The sequence below is a fragment of the Populus nigra genome, chromosome 19 (genome assembly GCF_951802175.1).
Source record: "Populus nigra chromosome 19, ddPopNigr1.1, whole genome shotgun sequence".
Taxonomy (NCBI): Eukaryota; Viridiplantae; Streptophyta; class Magnoliopsida; order Malpighiales; family Salicaceae; genus Populus; species Populus nigra.
This window is the reverse complement of record NC_084870.1, coordinates 11189548-11211109: the sequence shown is the minus strand read 5'-3', so window position 1 is coordinate 11211109 and position 21562 is coordinate 11189548. Positions and strand designations below refer to the sequence as shown.

The 21562-nt window shown below is 32.9% G+C and overlaps 2 protein-coding genes and 1 long non-coding RNA gene across 3 annotated transcripts; 1 reads left to right on the top strand and 2 right to left on the bottom strand.

Annotated features, from left to right (window-relative positions):
- Positions 1-9526: 9526 nt before the first annotated feature.
- LOC133679751 (auxin-induced protein 6B-like) lies at positions 9527-10364 on the bottom strand. The gene has a single exon (XM_062102436.1). It carries the CDS (start codon positions 10276-10278, stop codon positions 9838-9840), a length of 441 nt encoding a protein of 146 aa, XP_061958420.1. The 5' UTR covers positions 10279-10364; the 3' UTR covers positions 9527-9837.
- Positions 10365-15386: 5022 nt separating this feature from the next.
- Positions 15387-16993, bottom strand: LOC133679700 (uncharacterized). Its single transcript, XM_062102372.1, has 3 exons — positions 16731-16993; positions 16569-16634; positions 15387-15736 (listed from the first exon to the last, which is right to left on the bottom strand). The coding sequence occupies exons 1-3, from the start codon at positions 16776-16778 to the stop codon at positions 15683-15685; spliced, it is 168 nt and encodes a 55-aa protein (XP_061958356.1). The 5' UTR covers positions 16779-16993; the 3' UTR covers positions 15387-15682.
- A 577-nt stretch (positions 16994-17570) lies between these two features.
- LOC133679749 (uncharacterized) lies at positions 17571-19797 on the top strand. The gene is made up of 2 exons (XR_009836206.1): positions 17571-18626; positions 18744-19797. It is a non-coding gene; the product is annotated as an uncharacterized LOC133679749 (long non-coding RNA).
- The last annotated feature ends 1765 nt before the right edge of the window (positions 19798-21562 follow it).

Genomic DNA, 21562 nt, shown 5'->3' with positions numbered 1-21562 from the left:
TTTTGTCCCGGCAAGAAGGTCCCGAAATTGATCAACAGCCCTGTGAACCACTATATATTTGTCATGTTTTTTAAAAAATTATTATTATTATTATTATTATTATTAGTATACAGAGAATTGTGGAGAAGTGTACATTCATAGAATACAGAGAAATTCATTTGAAGCTGGCAACCCTCGGATCCTACTCATGTACAACAACGAAAACAAAAGCTCGGAACATGGAGGGATCAACTGCGCGCACCTTGTCCAATTCTTGACTTGTATGTATTTGATTCCGTCGTTGTTAATGTTGAGATCGGTATAATTATTTAAGAAGAACTGAATTCATGTCTTTTCCATGAATTCGGTGAAGAACAAGGAGAGCCACTTGTGTGGGTGAGGTGGGGTGCATGGTGGAGTGGGGATACCATGTTGGGCTCCAAAATATATTTGAAGAGATACTATGAGTTGGTTTTGTCGGACTAACTGTCTGCTACTCACTCTTCATCTCATTTTCAACTTCTTAGCCTCATTCCATCATCACTAGCACTCCACTCCCTCTCCTAATATTCCACGCACATATATTCCTCGCCATATATATATATATATATATATATATATATATATATAGCCTACATACGATCGAGAACTGAAATCTCCTGATATAAACTACCGATTTAATTCAGTTGTAATAAATTCTTATTTCTCAGATATATCGAGAAATATCTAAACTACATTTTCAGTTGAAAAAAAAATAGAAGCATTGATTAATCTTAGTATTTGGAAGTTCTTATCACCAAATCTAAGTGCTACTCATAGTAATTACAATAAGAAAATTGCTATTGAGAAAATAATAAATAATGGAAATATAAAAGAAAAGGAAAACAAATAAAGACGAAAAAGATGGCTTGGAGCGCATTTCTGGCTCGCGTGCTAGGGCTGGATGTGTGCAGCTTAGTAGCTTGATTATATATATAACTGGACGTGTTTGGTATTATATATTGACATTTATATCCCCTGAAAATTACCATTTTACCCCTGTTTTGATTATTCAATTTCACCGCTAAAGAAAAAAAGAACTTTTGTGAGAATGTACGATCTTATGTAGTCCTAGTTTTGAAAAAAACAAAATTCTTGCAGTAAAAATAAACTGTAATTATACATAGTAATTTTGAAGAAAATATTATGACCGAAATATTAATTTAAAACGAAAGAAAACCTTGGTCCCAGGAGCAAGTTGTCCTAGCAACATCGTTGTCAGAGAATTGAGATTTGAGAATATGGTGGTTCCACTTTTAACCAAGAAGATTCCATTCAGTTTGTAAGGGCTGTACAAAAAATAAGGACAATATTGTCTTGTTACCGAAAAGTACGAATCTGTACTGGTGGTGCCTGTCATTTCTGTACATTATTTTTTTTTTCTTTTTGTAAGGACACGATAATGCACCTGTTCACCTGCACTCTTGCGTATTATAATAACTGAAGGGGACGTCGAAAACGACACCCAAAAGTTTGATGTAAACACGTGGATGGTCAGATATTGGTTTGGGGTAGCCTGAGTATTACTGTTACGGGGATGAGCAGCATGTGATTGTTGCCCTGCAGATGGGCCTTTATAGAAACTAGTGGAACATGAGATTTGTGCCCACTTGGCATTGCAGGCCATTTGGATTTGAGGAGTGCACAGAATCCTGGGACGTTACGGAGTCAATTTCAAAGAGCAATACTTTGCCATGAATATATTTTTACCATATATATCAAACAATCTACCAAAGAAAATTAAGGTGTTCAGTATTATAGTCATTATTATTTTTTTAAAAAAAATTTATTTAGAAAAATATTGAAATAATTTTTTTATTTTTAAAAAAATTGATATCATCATACCAAAACTAACTAAAAACATAAAAAACAAATTAATTTTAAATAAAAAAATATAATAAAAAAAAAAGAATTTGTTTTTGATATTTTGAAAATGTTAAAATAAACAGGTTCTTAAACAGTTAGAAAAGGCCAAGAATAATTGGTAACCAAAATCAAACACTCATATTTGCATCGCAATGCTTTTAAAATTTCAATAACTATTTTAATCTAACTTATATATATATATATATATATATATATATATATATATATACTGTCTCATATATAATTGATTTTTAAAAATAGAAATTAAAAGCAAAAATAAAACCCACTGTCTGAGCTCATAAATCATAATGATGATAGTCGAGACAAATAATTATTTAATCGGTGGTCTAAGGTTTTTTTTTTTTACTGATCAAGTTATAAATAAAATAACAATCACATATATTCTTCAAGGAGTAGAGTGAATGCTTGAATTCTCCCATTTTAATCTGTTTTTTTTATTAAAAAAAAAAAAACAGTCTTGTTGTACAACAAATCCTCACAGTACATTTTTCTTGCCCAAACTATCATAACCTTATCCAGTGGCTACTGGTTCGTGATAAATCAAACATGTCCTGCTTAATATGATTGAAGCTTACATATTTATTTATTTTTACAAAGATGTCCGGGGCAGTTTACGCGCACCTCGACTAATCTCACGAACCTTAAAGTTAACGACCATGTAAACCTCCAGTGGCCATCATATGAACAACTACAGTGTTCGAACCTGTGACCACAGAGAAAGCAAACCTTTTAATCCCAAACTTTTACTACTGAGTCACCACCTAAATGGTTAACTTACATACTTAATTATACATGTTATAAGCATTTCAAAATGATTTTTTTCCTTTATATTGTACAACCAATTATCTCATTATTAAACCCGGGCCAATCCAGTTTAAGTCCTTTATTATGGATTAAACTAGTTGACTCGTTTATTTTTTTTAATAAAATAATAGTATTTTTTAAAAAATAAAAGATGTAATCAAATTTCAATAAAATTATAAATTAATCCATTAAATCAACTAGATTAATTTTAAATTAGTTTTTTTTCATAATTTATTTTAAATCAAAAAATAAATTAATTATATCTCAAATTAACCTACTAAACTTTGTGTCATTGAGATAATATGACAAAACTTTGCAGCCTTGATTTTTCTTTGCATGATTGTCTTAAAATTATAATAAAAATTTAATAGTGTAGTAATATTATTTAATTTTTATTATATTAAATATATACTGAAAATCACATACTAAACATGGTTTTTTTTTTTGTTTAGAACTAGAATAGGCAAAAATGATATATCAATATTTATTTTTTAAGAGTTTATAAAATTGAAAAAAAAACGAGATCAAGAAAATAAAAAACAACCCTAATTCAAAAAAAAAACCAAGGTAGTTATTAAGGAATAAGTGCCTAATTGATTTTTTTTATTTTCTACTTGAAGGGTCAATTATGATTTAATATTGTTTTGACTTTTGAGATGAATAAGTATATATGGGAGAATTAAGTGTGTGTTTGGTATTGCGGTAGCTGTTATGGTTGTGGTTTAAAAAAAATTGTTTTATAAAAAGCACTTTTAGTTGAGGTTAGTTTAAAAAAATAGGTGTTTGGTTAAAACTGTGGTTAGAATTGAGGTTGAACAAAAAATAGTTTAATGTGTTTGGTTAAGAATGCTTTTGAAATTGAGGTTATAATATAATTTAAAAAATTATATATTAACATTAATGGTTTTTAATTTAAATGTTATAGATTTAACTATTGTTATTACATCATAAAATAAATAATACTTTATATAAAATATTTTTTATTGTTCCATTATAATATCTACAATTCCATCACATATGAAACACATCCGACAAAGATTACAGTTTTTTTGATTTCTTAAGCACGCAACAACATCAGATAAAATATAATTAGAAACAAAATTGAAATTACGATCAAATTCTGCAAATGTTACGTCATCAATCGATCTTTGTTTAATTTATGTAGTTTTATTAAATAATATTAAACACTAGTTTTTTAAATAAAATACAATTAAAAAATAAAAAATAATTTTTATTTTTTATTTTACTAGTCAAACCTATTTAAATACATTTTAAATTTTAAACCGGAACCGGTTCAGCTAAAATAACACAGCATGCTGCACTCTTCCTGCTAATTAATTAGGAACAGTGCAGCATGCTGCTGCACTATTCATGCTAATTAATTAGCATGAACAGTGTAGACTGTTGTTCATGCTAATTAATTAGCAGGATGGATGCGCGCATGTCAGGAACGCGACGAGAAAAGCAGAAAATTTCTGCTTCAGTGAAATAATATTTTCGACGCAGTTAATGGTAGGGTTCATATACAAAAATCACAATTAATTTTCTAACCAAACACTATATTTTTACTGTTATACATAAAACGCAGTTATAAACGCGTAGACAAACGGAGCCTTAGATATTATACAATAACACGATTGAGAATATAAAGTGGCTATGGATGTAGTTGAAACGGCCTCTTCTAGAAGCTGGAGCGGTGACGTGTGCACGTCATGGGGCTATCAGATTTTTAATGCTATTTATCAGTTTGACGTTTCGGTCTTGTAGAAAATGAATATTCATTTTCATAACCAACTACTTAAATATTTTATCTATTTATTTTTATGTTTTATTTTTTAAAAAATTTATTTTACTTTAAATTAATATTTTTTAGGCAATATGATAAAATTTATTTTTCAAAGTATTTTTATTTAAAATAATATTTATTTATTTTTTAAAATTTATATATGATATAATAATATGATATAAAAAAATTAAAAAATTTCAAATAAATTTTCTAGATTAAAAAAAAAAGTCGAAAGTTGTTCACTATAATCAATCAATCATCGATGGACACTTGGGATAAAAAGGCTATTTTTTTCTTGAGAACGGATGGAAAAGACTTGTGGGCCCTTGTGTTGAAAAAGACTTGGAGGGCCTGTTGAGACAGAGTTGGAATCTTAAGACCTTTATTGATCGTGAATGGGATGGGCCCTATTTTGTTTGATCCGACCCAACAATCACTGAAAAAGTGACGTGGCGATTAGACTAGACAAGTTTAAGTTCCTTCAAGACCAACTCAGGCACGTGGCTAGCAGAGTTCAGGATACAAGGAAAGTCTGGATTCCTTGGGCTTATGGGCTCCATATAACTATCCCTAATCCCTTTGCCAAACTAATTCAGCCCCCAAAACATTTAATCTCGACCACTAAATATCCATGCACTATCCAACCCTATACTTCTTTTTTTTATTAAAATATGTGCTCCAAGTGGGCAGGGGGTGGTAGGGGTAGAGGTACTTCCTTTAATAAATTAGATTTCTAGTTTTAAAAATAAAATATTTTAATTTTTGCCGACCCTAATTTTTTTTATTACTAATTTAGCCTTTCCAATCTAAAACTTGTAGCTCCGCCATTGCTGGTGGGGACTCTTTGCATGTGCATCTCGGCCATGGAGATGAACAGAGCTTTATCGCTATGAACCTCTAAGAAAACATTTTTACAGGAAATTTAAAAGGTATAGTAGTTGTTATTTTATAAAATATTTTTATTAAAAAATATATAAAATTAATATTTTTTATATTATTATATTAAAATGACCTGAAAATATAAAAAAACATTAATTTTAAAAAATAAAAAAAATTAAAAAAAAATAATAAAAAATAAATAGATCTCAACTAGATTTATTGAGTTTTAAGACACCAACCATGTTTGTTTTTTTTTTTTGAAATCACAAACAGGTCATTGGGTATCACTAGATATCTTAATTTGTTATGGTGTTAAATTTCTGGAGTTGGAAATAAAAACTTTGTTTGTTTTGAACCTTTTTATTTAAAAAAAAAACGAGTTTTAAAACCATTCTACTTGTTGGACACCGTTTGGGAACGCGGTGCAAACGTGTTCCATCAAAATTTAATTTTTTTTTGTTAAAAATTATTTTTGTGTATGTTTTAGATTATTTTAATGTGTTGATCTCAAAAATATTTTAAAAAAATAAAAAATATTATTTTGATGCATTCCAACACGAAAAACACTTTAAAAACCAGCCGCAACTACACTTTCAATCACGACTTATGAAAATTTTTAACAGCTGATTATCATTTTTTATGTTTTTAAAACAGATATAAAAAATAAGAAACGATACCAAAAATCTCATCACTTTTTATATATATGTATATATATATATATATAAACCTCAAATCCAAATCCTCTTAGGTCAGAGGAGAGTATGAATAGTGATCGAACTAAGATTTACACATAGATGCTGGCTTTCCTAACATTGAAATGATACCCATCTCTCTAAAAATGGTCAAAAACATCAGTGGTATTGTGATCCGTGACAGGTTATTGATAAAATCACGCTTTGTGTAGATTTTTTTTTTTTTTAAAATGTGGTTGTGAGTTTTTTTAAAGTATTTTTTATTTGAAAATATATTAAAATAATTTTTTTAATCTTTTAAAATTTATTTTTAATAATAACACATCAAAATAATTTGAAAATATATAAAAAATATTTATTTCAAATAAAAAAATTTAACTTTTTTTTTTAAAAAAATGAAACACAAAAACAACACGCACGGATTGCCTCAGTGCATCAAATATTCTATCCATGGATGGACTTCTTCATAACATCTGTATTTGATCGTGATGTCGGAAGAAATTATCTACTTCGATATCCAGAGGCAGGAGATTCCATTGACAAGAGAGATGATATGAAATGAATGAAAAGAAGACTTGCCTAATCTTTTTCTAACAAGATGATTGGCTTATTGTTTGACAAATCAGACCGTGACGGGGAACCATTGACTGACTCGTCACTCAAAAATGATTATTGGTCCCTCAAGCAGCATTTACACGTCGGATATTATCAGAAAACCTCGAGACTGTTTTGGCTATATATTGATTGCGAGAGTAAGATTCTATTGCTCTACTCTGATATTTCTCATTGCTCGTCTGTTGGCTATCCTGGTATTGCTTGGGCTCCAAAAAAAAAACAGAGAGAGTGATTGGATGGCGTTCTTTCACTGTGTTGTTTTTTTTTTTTGGTTTTTTTATCCTGTACTGCTTGACTTGTTTATTGTAGTTACAAACATTATTTCAGAGTTTATTAAGCATTAATTTTGCAAAACCAGACTATAATTGTTAAATAAAAAGTAAAATAACTAAAAAAAATACGAATGGAAAGAAATATTTGGGATATTGGTCCGTTACTCATAATTAAAATATTTTTTTATGGTTTACAGGAGATTAATTTTGTAAAATTAAAGTACAGTTATAGAAAAAAAAATCAATAGAAAAATATGAATAAAAAAGTAAGATTGTCCACTTATAGTATTTCCACTCAGATATTTTAATGTTTTTGTTAAAAAAAATTTGGACATATTGGATAATTAGGATGCTGAATTAAAAACAAATTGATGAATTGACATGGAATAAAATGTTTTGATACAATAGCACGGTTTGAAGCGTGACATCATCAAACTGTGTTATTTATGACTTAATTGGTTTTAAAAATAATAATAAAAATGTCAAAATTGCCAAAACTAAGGCGCCTTGATGATATTTTTTATATCTAAAAATCTAATTGTCCGCATAACAATGTGGTGGCTATTATAGGGAAACGTCTTTTAGAAACTCTTGTAAAAATTTTAGTGGGGTCCAACGGTCAAATCATAAGTTATGGTCATTTTGAGTTATTAGTCTAGTTTAGTGCGACCAGATCTCCTTTTAGAATTAGACTTGTCCCACTAAGCCATAAGTATATCTTTTATGTCATTCACGTAATCCGATTGGAGTAAATCCTCATTTAGTCATGGCAGACTCACATCTAACTGCTTAGAATTACTTGTTACTGTAAAAACAGTAATTTTTTAAGATTTTAATTAAAGTCTATTTTTTAGTTTACGAGTTAGAAAAAAGATAACTTTTACTTATAAAATATATTTGAAAGAAAAACTTCATAAAATTATAGTTATGTGTAAAACAGTTAACTGATTAATACAACTAAAGCTACTTGGTCGATTAATTAAGCTAAAAAATAATATAATTTGACTATATCATGTTAACACGATATTTACCGGATATTATTATTATAAAATACAACAATTATCTTGTTGCTATTATAAAATATAAAATTTAGAAAATAGTGTGTTTATAAAGTATATCATTTCACCTAATCTATTACTATTTCACCAAATGACTAAATAAAATCTATTGGATTTGGGATGGTAAAATTGAGATGGAATTTAACGATGGATGGGACCAAGTACCATGACAAGTAGTAATTGCCAGCAGCGACATGACATGATGCAAAGTACCAGCACCTTACTTTACCTTTGTATTTTAAAGCCTTTTGTTTTCGCTTTTGAAAAGTATTTTTATTTATTTATTTTTAATTAATTTTTTTATACTTTCATATTATCTTGATATAATAACATTAAAAATAAATTTTTAAGAATAAAAAATATAATTTTAATATATTTCTAAACAAAAAAAAATATTTTAAAAAATAACCACTAATTAACCTAATACAAGTATACTTTTCTTCTTAATTGAATGGATAAATAACCACCTTATCTTGACAAAGAATACAATGCCAAGCCTTTCCGAACCGTGTTGAAAAAAAGTGATATTGTTTAAGCTAAAGTTGTCTTATATTATTCTTCAAAAGCCACCCTCCGTGCTTGATTAGATTGCCAAAAGTCACCCTGTCCGTGCAATCATTTCGTCTAAATCGTAGAAAATACTCTGAGGACAATAAATTATTAATATTGGAGACCCTGCAATTTGTAATTTATAATTCTGCACACGAGGAGTCAGGAAGACTTGAGAATCATACAAACTTACGTAGAGTTGTTAAACTCGTCCCTCTCCAAGGATCAAATTGAAAGTCTTGCGACATGAAATTTAACTCGGAACATCGTTTTAAATTAAATAAAAAAAAATATTATTGGTGAAATCTAATTGACTTAGTTGGCCTACCTGTTTTAACTTCAAGAAAATTGCTTTAAAAATAAAATAAAATAGAATCCAATGACATACAAATCTTGATAACACTGTACTTTTCCAGATCAAGCATATAAATTTTGAAGGTTTTTTTGACATTTTTTTTTAAAATTGTTAATCCTTTCTTGATCTAGTTTTTAGCAAATCATCCCGGTAATGCAAACCCACTTGCCATCGCAACAAAAATCAAGACTTTTAACTTTATAGTAGGTGGTTCAGAATGATTAAAGAGTTTGCTTTCTATTTAGTCTCAAGTTTGAGTTTTAGTTGTTAATATAATAATTATTGGAGGTTGAAATTAGTCAAGATACACTGATCCGAATCCACCCTAATTTTAAAAAAAAATCATGACTTTTATATGCATGCTGCAATCCCCTTTAATTTGGCTGATTAGAAGATCTAAAACCATCAGATTTCTCCAATTTTTACGTCACCAAGTGGTTTTCCGAGCCAAGTCATTAGCACCAACGGCATGCTGCATCATAATTACCACGTCGATGGTAAGTCACGGCAAATCATGGTTCACAGGATTCAAAACTGTCATTCCAAAGAAAAAGTGACAACTAAACAGGAAAAAAAAGAGTAATCACTTTGCTAGGAAAACACGAGGAAGATTTAACAGAATATTATCCGTTAATTATAGAATTGATCTAGTACGAATTTTTTACGCTTTCTCTTCTACAATTAGTACAAAGAGTCATGATTTACAATTAAATAAATATAAATACGATAGGAACTCTCCATCCCATTTTTCTTCAACTCGGGATGACTCGGTTAGTGAAAAAAACCAACCCCTACTTGCCATCTCCAATAAGGGGTGAAAGAACAAACTCTATATAACCCAGTTAAAAAAACCCACTGCCTCAAAATAATTCTAAGAAAAAAGTGTTACGACTCAGTAACTCGCTGAGTCAACCCAGAACGCCTAACCATGAAGCAACGGCGCTGATTCACCCAAAAGCTCAATATTCCCCCTCAATCCCACGTGGCAGCATCTCTTAATTTCATCAAGGTTTAAAAACCGACCCGATTGGATCGGGTCGGATATCGACACGACCCGGATGATCTCTTCGAAGACAGCCTCGTCACACGGGATAGTTAACGGCCCGGTGTTTTTGAAGCCGTACACTTCCTCGGCTTCCACGAGCAAGTTTTTGAAGATGGGATGGTTAAGGTACGTCGCTCGTACAACAAACCTTTTGCAACTGGCTCCTACACAGATTGCCACGTGGCCAACTGGGACATCAGATGGGGCAGCAGCAGTACGTGAACTTGTTGCTCCTGCTGTGACTCTTGCCTTCCTACGCCACCGTTTAAGCATTTGCTGGATTCTCACAATGTGCCGGATTTTGTTGCACTTGGACATTATTTTCCAGGAAAGTGAGAGAAAATGCGAGAAAGTGAGGGAGTGGAGAGTGAGGAAAAAATGTCAAGCTATGCTGGCTTAAACGTGAAGTGGGTGTTTAAAAGGATGCTATAGTAGACAAAAGGGCTTGGTTTTGGAGATAATTACGAGATTGTGCGTGCTGTCAATGGTAGTCAAGACTCAAGACCATGTGAAGGGCAGACCACTAACGTTGGATTAATTTAATTTTTTATTACTAGTTGGCTTTAGGTTTGTGTTTTTTAATGGATTAATATGAATATTCGGTTAATTTATGTGTATTTTGATTAATCTTATAAATTTTAAAATTAATAATTATATAAACTTTTAAGTATTTTATTTAAAACTTATAATTATTAAAAAATAAATGAAAAATCTAACTAGATAAACTCTTATTTAAAATTCATTGACTCTAGTTTCTTGATAAACATGCATGTTGATAGAATTTAGGAAAATAGGATTAAAATGATGATATAATTTGGGCCCATGATCGATAAGAACTTGAAGCAGAGGCATCAGCCACCTCCTTCTGTCTCTTTCTATAATTAATTGAAGTTCTCAACGAGGGCTAGCTAGCTTATTTGTTTTCCCTTTTCACCTTGTAAAGTTTCCTCACGGCCTATTCGGCAAATTTAAATTGCCCTCTGTTTTAGATCTCACGATCATTTGTGGTAGATGGAGAGGAAAAAAACAATCATTCAACAATCTCTTCTATATCAGTCCAAAATTCATGCTTCACTTGAGCTGCAACCAAGGCACAAGCTGCAAGTTCATTTTCACTACAGAAATTAAACTTTTGGTAGTTCTTTAACAGCTAGTAGTTCATGGAGTACGTGCTTTACTTTTTTCGGTGGAGGTGCTTTTTTTTATAAGTTTTTCTTCATGTAGAGAGTAATATAAAATAAACATATTATAGAAATTAACGTCATATTCAAACAATCAATATCTTTACGTATAATGACATACATCTCGTAATAATGTCACTGTGGCAGCTCAAATCCACACCAATCAGCTTTCTGATAAAAGTGCAGAGCTTGTGTAATTTGCAACCAGCGTTTCCAGCAAGCTAAGATAATTTTCTCACCTGTCTTACGTCTCAAGTATTTCTTGGTAACATGGAGAGACTTTTACAGGCTCCTCGTAGCTATTTAATGCTGACAGGATTCCTGATGTCAAAATGCTTAACTACCACGAGTCGATGAAGGTGAAAAGGACAAATCATATGTGTATATTATACAATACATCTGGGTACGTATGTCTATATAAATATATACATACACACATTGCATGACTGAAAGGAATATTAAAACATTTTGTTTTTGTTGCAGTTTCTTCTGCTCCCATGATCTCTTGTCTCCCAGTTTCTTCTAAACACAGTAATCCTGATTAAATTAGTAAATAGTCCAAGATTTGGGGAATATATGCTGGGGCCTGCTTATGAACTGATTAGATATGGTCAGCCTGGGTCTCAGGGCAATTTTCGGGACTAATTAAAGCTTAGTCCCTTTACAGAGAGGAACTCATGTTGCCTGTACCTGGGGCAGCACAGGACTTCGAATAAGAGAACAGTCCTAATCCTTTGCTACCTTACCTACCAAACTCGATGTCTTCTTCACATTAGTTGGGGCGCATAACAACGCATCACCAGAAAATAAGCACACAAACCTTTTGACAGGTCCATTAATTATGGGTTGCTTCGACAGCAATGGGATCCTTTTTTTAAGGGCGAGGATGTTCTTGGATCAATTTCGCTTGTACCAGTCGAGTCCCTTTCTGATCTGGCTGTAAGCATGTCATGCATTCTCGGGTCGTGTTAATTTTTTGAGCGCATGTCATGCATTCTCGGGTCGTGTTAATTTTTTGAGCGTGTTTTTAGTTAAAGAGCAATTTCCGGGGCTCCTGAGCCCTACTAGCTGATGTTTTTGGACTGTTTTATGAAAAAATGGAGGTCGCTGGGTGTTGAAAAGACGGGGCTTGTGTATTATAATGGGACTCTCCATCATTATCGTCCGCAAGTAATTGATGCTTAAGCAAATCATTAGGAGTGACAATGACCATTTAGGTCTTTGAAAATGTGCCTTCAAGTTACCTTGCCTCAATCAACGGTGGCTAACATGGAGGAACATGCACCTGTATTTTTGCCGTGTAAAGATGATTTTATGTTTGCATTGACTATTAATCTGCTCCAGTATCACATATATCCCACTAATAATCCACCCATGTTTTCTAAAGCAGTCGTCGACATAATTAATTTAATTACCATGCAAACCATCAAGCCTTGGACGCCAATTAAAACCCATGAACTCACACGCAATTATATTCTCTGACTGAATAATTCAAGGGCAGTTCAAAAACATCATATCGAAGCCCGGATCTTTATGCAGATTTATTTTTTTAAAAGTTGGTGTAGTTTTCTAACAAGAAGCTAAACACCAGTACTGTTATGCTTACTGCTAAACTAGATGCAGATACACTTGATATAAAGAAGAGTACCAGTACATTCACCTATCATCCGCTTAGGATGGTCTATTATTTTTCTAAATTAAAAAAAAAAGTTAAGATAATGAAGATTTTTTTTAGTAGTATTATTATATCCAATTATACGGTTTTATCTTGAAATTTATCAATCTGACTCCTTGCATAGCTCAAGTTTCAAATCAAACCTCGTGAAAACTGATTCAAAGTGAATCATTCAATTTAATAAGTCCAAAGACAACCTGTATGACTGACTGGTAAAATTATAATATGGATTTTTAAAAAAACTTTAAGAAGATAATTGTTTTTTAATGGTGAGATGATACCAGATTGGATCGACTTCGATCATCTTGAAACCTGGGTTATGAACTCCAATAAGTTTAATAACTTTATTGTTTTTGTAAATTATTTTTATTTAATTTTATGATAAAATTTGATGTTTGCAAAATTGAGTACCAATCCTAAAAAAGATGCTTATTTGAGATCCGTGATGACCCTGTAAAAAATATATATAAAAATAAACCATGAATTCCATTTCACAATCAATTCAATATTGAAGAAGAATGAAATAAAAAAAAATTAGAAAAATTAAAGGACAAAAAACTAAAAAACCCGCTAAACCCGTGAATCAAGTAATCCAGGTCAATATATCAAACTCGCAAATCAAGTAATGGACTCTATTGAGATTAATAACTTATGTTTTCTTTTTATAAACTTTTTTTTACTCAATTATATGATAACAAAAATAGATGATTGCAAAATTAAGTGTTAAACTAGTACTAAGATTTCTTTTTTAAGACCATGATAACTCATAAAAATAAAACGAAACAAATTATGAAATTTAATTTTCAATCAGTTGAATATTGAATAAAAAAATAAAATTTTGTTTTTTAAAAAAGTTAAACTTGTTAAACCCGTCAATATGCTGAAGAAGTTTAGTTTTTTTTTTTTAAAATGATAGAAATGTGATTTCAAATACAAAAACGAAGAACATCTAAATTAATTAATAGCTGATGTTTCTTGTTAGCCACTTTTAAGTAACTGCAAGTACAGACGATTAAAAAAGGAGGTGGTGGCAGAAATATAGCCCTATTAACATCTGTAGTGTTCTTCCACCCTCTAACATTGTTTGGTTGGAGCTTCTGCTCGGTGCATTTTGGTTTTACATTAAAAAAAAATATTAGCATAAGAAGCCATGCAGTTTCCCTGTCAGATTTTGGAGGTTTTCGTTTGGTAGCTGTTGTTTGCTTTAGTATTTTTTTTTAAGCCTTAAAGTTTTGTTTTATTTAATTTAATATGTTGATGTTAAAAATAAGTTTTAAAAAATATTATTTTAATATATTAAAAAATAGCATTTTAAAAAATAATCTTATCTTGCTATCAGACAAGCATGATTCAGATATCTTGAGCTAAATCTCGAATAACGGCAACCTTTGACAGATGGCATGTGAGAGTTGCTGGGACAAAATATCCGTTGCTTGCTTGGATATAATTGTCCCTCGCAGCAGAAATCCGAGGCAAGTTGGGCTTACCCATTGAGAATGGATGTTGGCGGTTTATGAGCCCGCTTTGGGCTTTGGTATTATGGATCCCTCTCCCGTCGATAACGATGAAAATCTACATATTTTAAGCCAATTCTGTGACTCTCTCTCTCTCGTGAGGATGCTCAAGATAAATATATATTGTTTTAAAGTATTATTATTAAAAATAAATTTAAAAAAAAAAAAAATATTATTTTAATATATTTCCAAATAAAAAGTACTTTGAAATATATATATATTTGTGGTTTATCAACAATAGTAATTAGTAAAACAATTCCACCAAAAAATCCACACTCAAGAAATCACCCCTAGACGAAAAAAAATCAGAAAAAGAAAATACAGTGACCTACTAGTTAATATCTCTGAAAGAAATAAAAATGTAATTTAATAGAGGATAAAGGGTGGGGAAACAGAATAGAAGAGAGCATGATAACATGATAGCCTTTTCTTTATTCTTCCATAAGCCGAAACATGAATGGAACACGGAACCTGAGAGGTGAAATGTGAGTTCCGCGGGATACGGAACTCTACGACGTGGTACAAAATCCTGTTAATGCCTAATGACTTTCAATGGTGCAAACAAAAGAATGCATTGCATTTTTCTTCCTCTCCATCATCATAAAAGGAGCAAACATACTTCTGAGCCTGAGAGAACTGCAGGCCCAGAATCAGAGTACTGAAGCCGCATCTGATGGAATACACTTTACAGGTCTGTTATGGTCACAGTTTGAACTTCGCATCATCCAAAACAAGTCCACCACTAGCAAGCATAAGTCTATCAATGTAGACCGCAGCCTTGCCTGGTGCGAGAACAACTCTCTAGACAACTATACGACACAGGGAAACAAGGTCTTTTTTCTCTTCCTAGCCAACTGGAAACAAACTAATGAAACGAGAAAGGAGGAGGCCTAACTGAGAAAATCAAGAAATCACATTATCACAAACAGTGAAAATCACAAGAGAACAGGGGATTCTTCAAAACCTCAAACTTCAACCACATAGATCGATATGACAGCTCATGGATGGATCAAACCATTTGTTAAAACGATGAAAAAGGAACTGAGAAAACTCAAAGACACAAAGACAATTATTTTAATCAATGGAAGTTTCAATCTTCCAACATTTACACATCATTACCAGGGCAAAACTAACATCTTTTATGATGAACAGGGCTGATCAAGAAAACAAATCTCCCAAACTAGGTCAGCAACTTGCGCCAAAAAAAAAACCCTTTAAAGAAACAGAAGCAGTGCATCATGGTGCATAAAAGCTTTACACCAGGATGAAAGACTGGTACAGTGCTGTTGATATGCATTATTTCTCGTCAACTAAACTCATCTTGATCCTAATATTCAACAAAACTATTTCTTTCAGTGATGAGCCTTTGCCTTTGCTTCAGCTTTCTTTTGTGACTTTGCCTTCGCCTGCATTTGAAAATAAAAGGCCACTACATAAGCATTTATAAATTAAATTAATCATGAGCCAAAATCAGTGTGGGGTAAACTGCTGATAGACAAGAAAATGGCAATGATTAATATGCCATTGTGAAAGAGTTACTTAATACACAGCAACAAATAATTATAAAATGAAGACACGCAGAAGCATTTCCTGATAGAATCAGATTCTAGCCTTTAAAATATTACTATAAGTTTTCCTTGGCAAAAGAATGAAAGAATGACAGCAAGTTGTAACGCAAGGATATCACCTCAACCAACAGAAACATTGCTACAACTATATGTGAAGAGAATTGCAACACTGAGAAAACACTTCTCAGGCAAAACAAATAAGGGGTTCAAACACATAAGAAGAAAAGGATCGGATTTGTTCTTTCATTCAAATTCCAACATAATGTTTCCTCGCTATCTTTTAGAATCTCTATTCTTACGAGTTCAGCAATCACCAATGAATTCCCTTATAGCTTATTTAACAACACTGCAAGTTGAGTAGGGTACGATCCGTAATCAGGACAGTTAAATTTGTGGGACCCGCTTAAAACCCCACCAAGCTCTCAAAACTAACTTGAACGCATAGCAATTAGAACCCTGAATCCAGTGGTGAAATGAGTTCATTTTTAGTAATACAAAGCTACCTCACCTATCTAATTAACACATTTCCCCTCAAATTCTGAAGCTAACTGTTACTCCCCATTGTTAAATTACTCCTAATTCAAGAAAAGCAATCATCTTGGTAAATAAAAGGGGCCCTTCTTGAGCATCAAAATGTAAACTTTCTTTATAAAAAACAGGGTAAATGTACCTGGAGATACTTAAGCTTCACACTCCCGTATACGAGACCCAAAGAGAAAGCAGAAACACGAGCCACCTAACAAACCCCAAAACATATAAATCAATTTTAAGATATTTTATTTCATTTTCTAGGGAAGCGAACAGATAGCGGTTGGTAGGTGAGAAAGTTTACCAGAGCGAGAGTGCTGGTGCCAGAGTAAGGTCCAGGAGGCGGCGCCATTGGAGATTCTTCCGGAAACAAGAGAGAGCCTGCCTGTAAATTAATCCAAATTACGAGCCCTAGATTTTGATATCTTTTGGGCTCACGTTAGACTGTTGATTGCTTTATAGATAAATGCCTTTAATCCTGTACCCTCGCCTGTACCGGAGCTTACTACCTTTATTAGCGCCAGTCGTTGGATGTACGCTTATTGGAGGGTGGGATTGCCGATAAATGGTTAAAGTATTTTGATTTTTTTTTAAAGTTGATCTTGTTATATTTTTCGCATTATATTTGGATCGGATGGGTCCATCATACTTTTTTGTTAATAATTTAATAAAAAAACTTAAATTTAAGATTTCAGGTAGAGTTTTTTTTTTAATAAAAATCTTTATTATGATTAGAAAAACCAATCTAAGAAAGAAGAAAATATTAAAAATAAATTATCATTCATCAATTTAGATATAAATAATTTTTCAAAATTCTAGGAATATATAATGCCCAATATTCTATCAGGAAAAAAAAATATTATAGCAAAAACTAGCTACAGTAGAAGAAAAGGAGAATAATGGGATGTGCTGTTTTTTTTTCAAAAAAACAATGTACGTCTCCCAGTCACTGACACCAACAAATTCTCATACGAGTATATACACCGAAGCACCACCACCCATATGCTATCCACGCCCACAGAGCGCCCAAAAGTCAGGTGATCACGAACACCACCATAAACTGGCAAAGCCACCTTCCACGACGCTGCTTGTCCCTTCTCCGATTGAAGTTCAGCCAAGCATGGCAGTGAACAAGGCATGTCTCTCTAAAAAGCTTCCTTTTGTTTTGAAGATAATATATAACCCACTGGGAGTCCACTACTTTCCTGTGGAATGACTTTCTGCTAACTGAGTAGCTTTTCCTCATAGCTAGATAGAAGATTGTAGATTTACAATATTTGCAGTGATGGGATTCATCCCTTTGGTTTCTTGACGGGTTTAATCTTGGGATCATAAAATGTGTGATTTTTACTCTATATTATCTAATACTCTGTTTGGATAGAAGAATCATGAGGCAATAATGTTTTGCTACACAGCTTCGATTTTTACAGCTAGTACACGAACCATATCATATTACTTGACTTTAGCACCTCATATCTCTTATAGAACTTCTTCTTATTGTGGATGTAATTTGTTGCTTTTTCTTTAATAGTTGGAATGAGATTTTGTCCCTTGTTGTGAATCAAGTTCTCTATGAATTGAATGAATATCAGTAGTCATTTTATTTGTTTCCTGCTTCTTTCCTTTTTTATCATCTACTGGTTTTAGCTAAAAGGCCTAAAGAATAGGTAAGGTCCTTCAATGGCTCCTTCAATGGCTAATAAAACATCAACGTTTTAGCTTGTTCAAAGAATGTGGTCATCTTGTTCAGCGTGGAACTCCTGTCTGTGAATGGTGACCGATGTCTCTTTATATTGGACTTTATTGGCATGTGGAATTTTGAATAGCTGGCAAGTTAATTAATTATCACAAGATATGCAATAGAAGTTACTATTTCCTTAGTGCCTGGAGTTATACTCTTCGGAACAATTAACTAATACTTGGCGGAAGCTTCACTCTGAAGTTACTGGTAAAATTGTTCTGAAGCAGATGAATGAAATCCTGCTTCTCCTATTAACCTCATAAGTCGTAGGAACAGTCTATTTATTTTTCGATTAAGATTTGTCAAGTGTCACTATCTTTTTCTCGCAGTGTACTCTGAACAACAAAAATTTAGCACCGACTGAAGATTATTCAAAGAATGTGATATAGTTTGGAATCTGGAAGGATTATAAAATGTCAATCATCACAGTGTTCTGAAATGTCACAATCCTGCTAACATGTACAAACCATCCATTTATTTCCTTTGATCTGTATTATTCAAGTCCAGTACTTTTTTCCTGATACACACTTCATGATGTGGCTTTTTCATGTTTTTCATTGGTCTCTTTGATTGTAGGCATATGCAGAAACCTTTTGAAGAAGCAACATGTGCTTTAAAGATTTGTGATTGGCGATACTATGAACAGGGTAGATGTCGTTGACTTTGGAAGCGTAGGTGCTACTGCCATTACACATCCAAAGAGGAGATGGCTACCGAGGGGGGTGATACCCCTGGGTTGGAACATTGATGATGTGCCCTTGGTGGGTTAGATACCAACTACAACTATACATCAGAAAGAGGAGACAGTTGAGAAGATTGACCCTGCTAGGCAGGTAGGGGTGAATGTTTGAGCGGAGGTCTGTTGTCCCACTGCTGGTAAAGGGATCTAGCATACCATCTTCTTCAAGGGGACCGCGCAGTCCTCTTATTGAGCACGTTGATATTGTGATCAATTCAGATCCTTCAACAGCAGATCCTTATTGAGGCAACTTCCCTCCCCAGGTGTCTTACACATCCACTTTGGATGGGACTGGGATTTCTGAGGTGCCTCCAGTTGGAGATGCGAGGGGCTATTTCCACTGTTTTCTTGTGCTGGAGTGTTATGATTGTTGCCTTCCCAGGGTTCATGTAAAGGATGGTGAGTTCTGGAGTGGTGTTCCTGTCCCTGAACCTCGTTAGGTTGTTTTTATTCCTGACATACCTGGAGAGGCTCGGGCTATTGGTTGTTTTTATGTATTATCCAGAGTGTAGGGATCTGGGTGTCGGAATTGATTCTCTAGCGAATGTGCTGGGGAGATTTAGGAAGGTGTTGGAGTCCTTTGATCTGGGCAGGAGGATTGATGAGCTCAAGGAGCAGAAGGCTATCATTATAGTGGGGGAATCCAACATTGAGAGAGAGTTGTGGTGGGATCTCAGTAGTATTGACAAGTTGATGTCTCGGAGCCTTGTTTCTTGGTAGGACCTTTGGTAAAACTACTTGTTGGACTATCTATCAGTTTGTGCGACTATTTTTTGCTTTATGGGGTCATATAATGCTCTGTAGTAGTTGTTGATATTTTCTCAATCCAAATCATTCAAGCTCCTGTATCTGTTTCTCAGTATATATACTTCCCTGATGTGGTTTTTTCAACTTCTCACCGGTCCCTTCCATGGGGTCATGGCCAGTCGCCAGGTGCACAAACCTTTTGCTGAAACCATGTGCTTAAAAGATAGTAGAGACCAGAGAACGTAATCAAGAGAACTGGTTGTTGTTTGGCTTAAGCTTGGAGTGTCATCCAATCACGAACGTTGAACCTTTGAGCCACTGTTTTGCCACAAAAGAGCGTGCACTTTTGACAGATCTTTCAGGTTTACTGCTTTTTTTGCCATTTCAAGGACTTGTATGCTGGGACCTTCTTTCAATTACAGGGCAAGATTTTTCGAAATTCATTTCGAGAATTTCTAATTATGAAGATAATGATCTTTTTTTTTATGAGAAAGAAAGTTGTGGCCATCGAATCTCTATCATGAAGATTTTTAAATGTAAATGTTTCATGGTTCAGGATGATCTTGAAAGTTACTCTTGTTTCTCGTCAAAGTAGCAATCAGTGGCCTCAGGTTCTCTCCAATCCAATTGCTGCCAAGAGACTCGAGTGACTCTGGGTTGGGTTTTGAAGAGTGATGGTGGTATATTCATTCTTGTCTTAAATGGTGAGAATCTCCTCTGCCATCCGTACATTCATCAGCCATTTCTCTTGGCATGCACAGAATGGGAACTCACTTTCAAAGACAACTGTTAAATGGTCCTCTAGAATATGACTTCCCTCTCCGGCCCCTCTCTCTCTTAACACACAAATAGCTTAGCAAAAACTACATTAGAGAGGGTTTTTGTTGGATGATGCAACCATGGATCTAAAGGAGGGCAAGCAGGGACATGGGTCTAAGTCCTACAAAGAATTAAAAAGGAATCCCTGGAACTCAAATAAAACTCAGTTTGATCCCTACAAGTTAGATTTTTATTTCGACTTTTGTTCTTAACAATTTTCTTATTTGATGATAAGAATGTCCTCATGTCAGCTTATACATTAATCAAGATTAACCATCTCTTTCAAAAAGAAAAGACCAGTAAGAGATTCAACGAATCTTCTACGAGTAGTATCGAAGAATACAAGGAAGCATCAAACAGTAATCGTGCCATTTTTTCTTTTAAAAAGGAGGGGGTTTGAGATAGAGTTGATGCAAATATTCAAGTTGCCAACTTGAGCAAAATCCAAGGGCGTGGGTTTGTTTTACTTATGAGGTGCGTGGCAGTTTAATGCCACTGCTGAATCAAGCGTCGACCCCTCCTGTGTTTCTTGGGCAAAAAAGGTGGCTGGACCTCCATCTAGGATCCTGGACCAACCATCAAATTACGAGTGTATTATGGTTCGTGTACCAGTTTGCTTGTGATAAGATTTTTTTTTTGTTTGGAAATATAATAGAATGATATATTTTTTTATTTTTTTAAAATTAGTATATTAAAAAAAATTAATTTAAAATAAAAAAATCAAAATTTTTCAAAAATACTACACTCATAAAACAACTTTGGGGTGTTTTTCATGTTTCTGTTTCTACTTGATTTTGATCTCCAAGATAATATTTTAAATAAAACAAGATATAATTTTGATAATACATTTGCGTGTAGCCTTTGCACTTCCTATCCTTTTTAAAAGAAATTATTCAAGTAGTAAGCAAGGATGAGAAAAAAACTGAAAAATCAATTAAACCGAGAAAACTAAAAAAAAATAATTGAAAAAATCGAATCGTGAAAAAACTCAATTAAACCGATTAAAATTTAAAAAAACCGATTGGTTCAGTTAGGTTTTATAAGTCTGAAACAGAAAAAACCGAACCCAAATCAAAAAAACCCAAGCCAA

Coding starts and splice junctions, on each gene's coding strand:
- LOC133679751 (XM_062102436.1), bottom strand. CDS start 10,278: ATGTCCAAGTGCAACAAAATCCGGCACATTGTGAGAATCCAGCAAATG.
- LOC133679700 (XM_062102372.1), bottom strand. CDS start 16,778: ATGGCGCCGCCTCCTGGACCTTACTCTGGCACCAGCACTCTCGCTCTG. Junction 16,635..16,730: donor GCACCAGCACTCTCGCTCTG/GTAAACTTTCTC, acceptor GGGGTTTGTTAG/GTGGCTCGTGTTTCTGCTTT. Junction 15,737..16,568: donor TGAAGCTTAAGTATCTCCAG/GTACATTTACCC, acceptor TTTCAAATGCAG/GCGAAGGCAAAGTCACAAAA.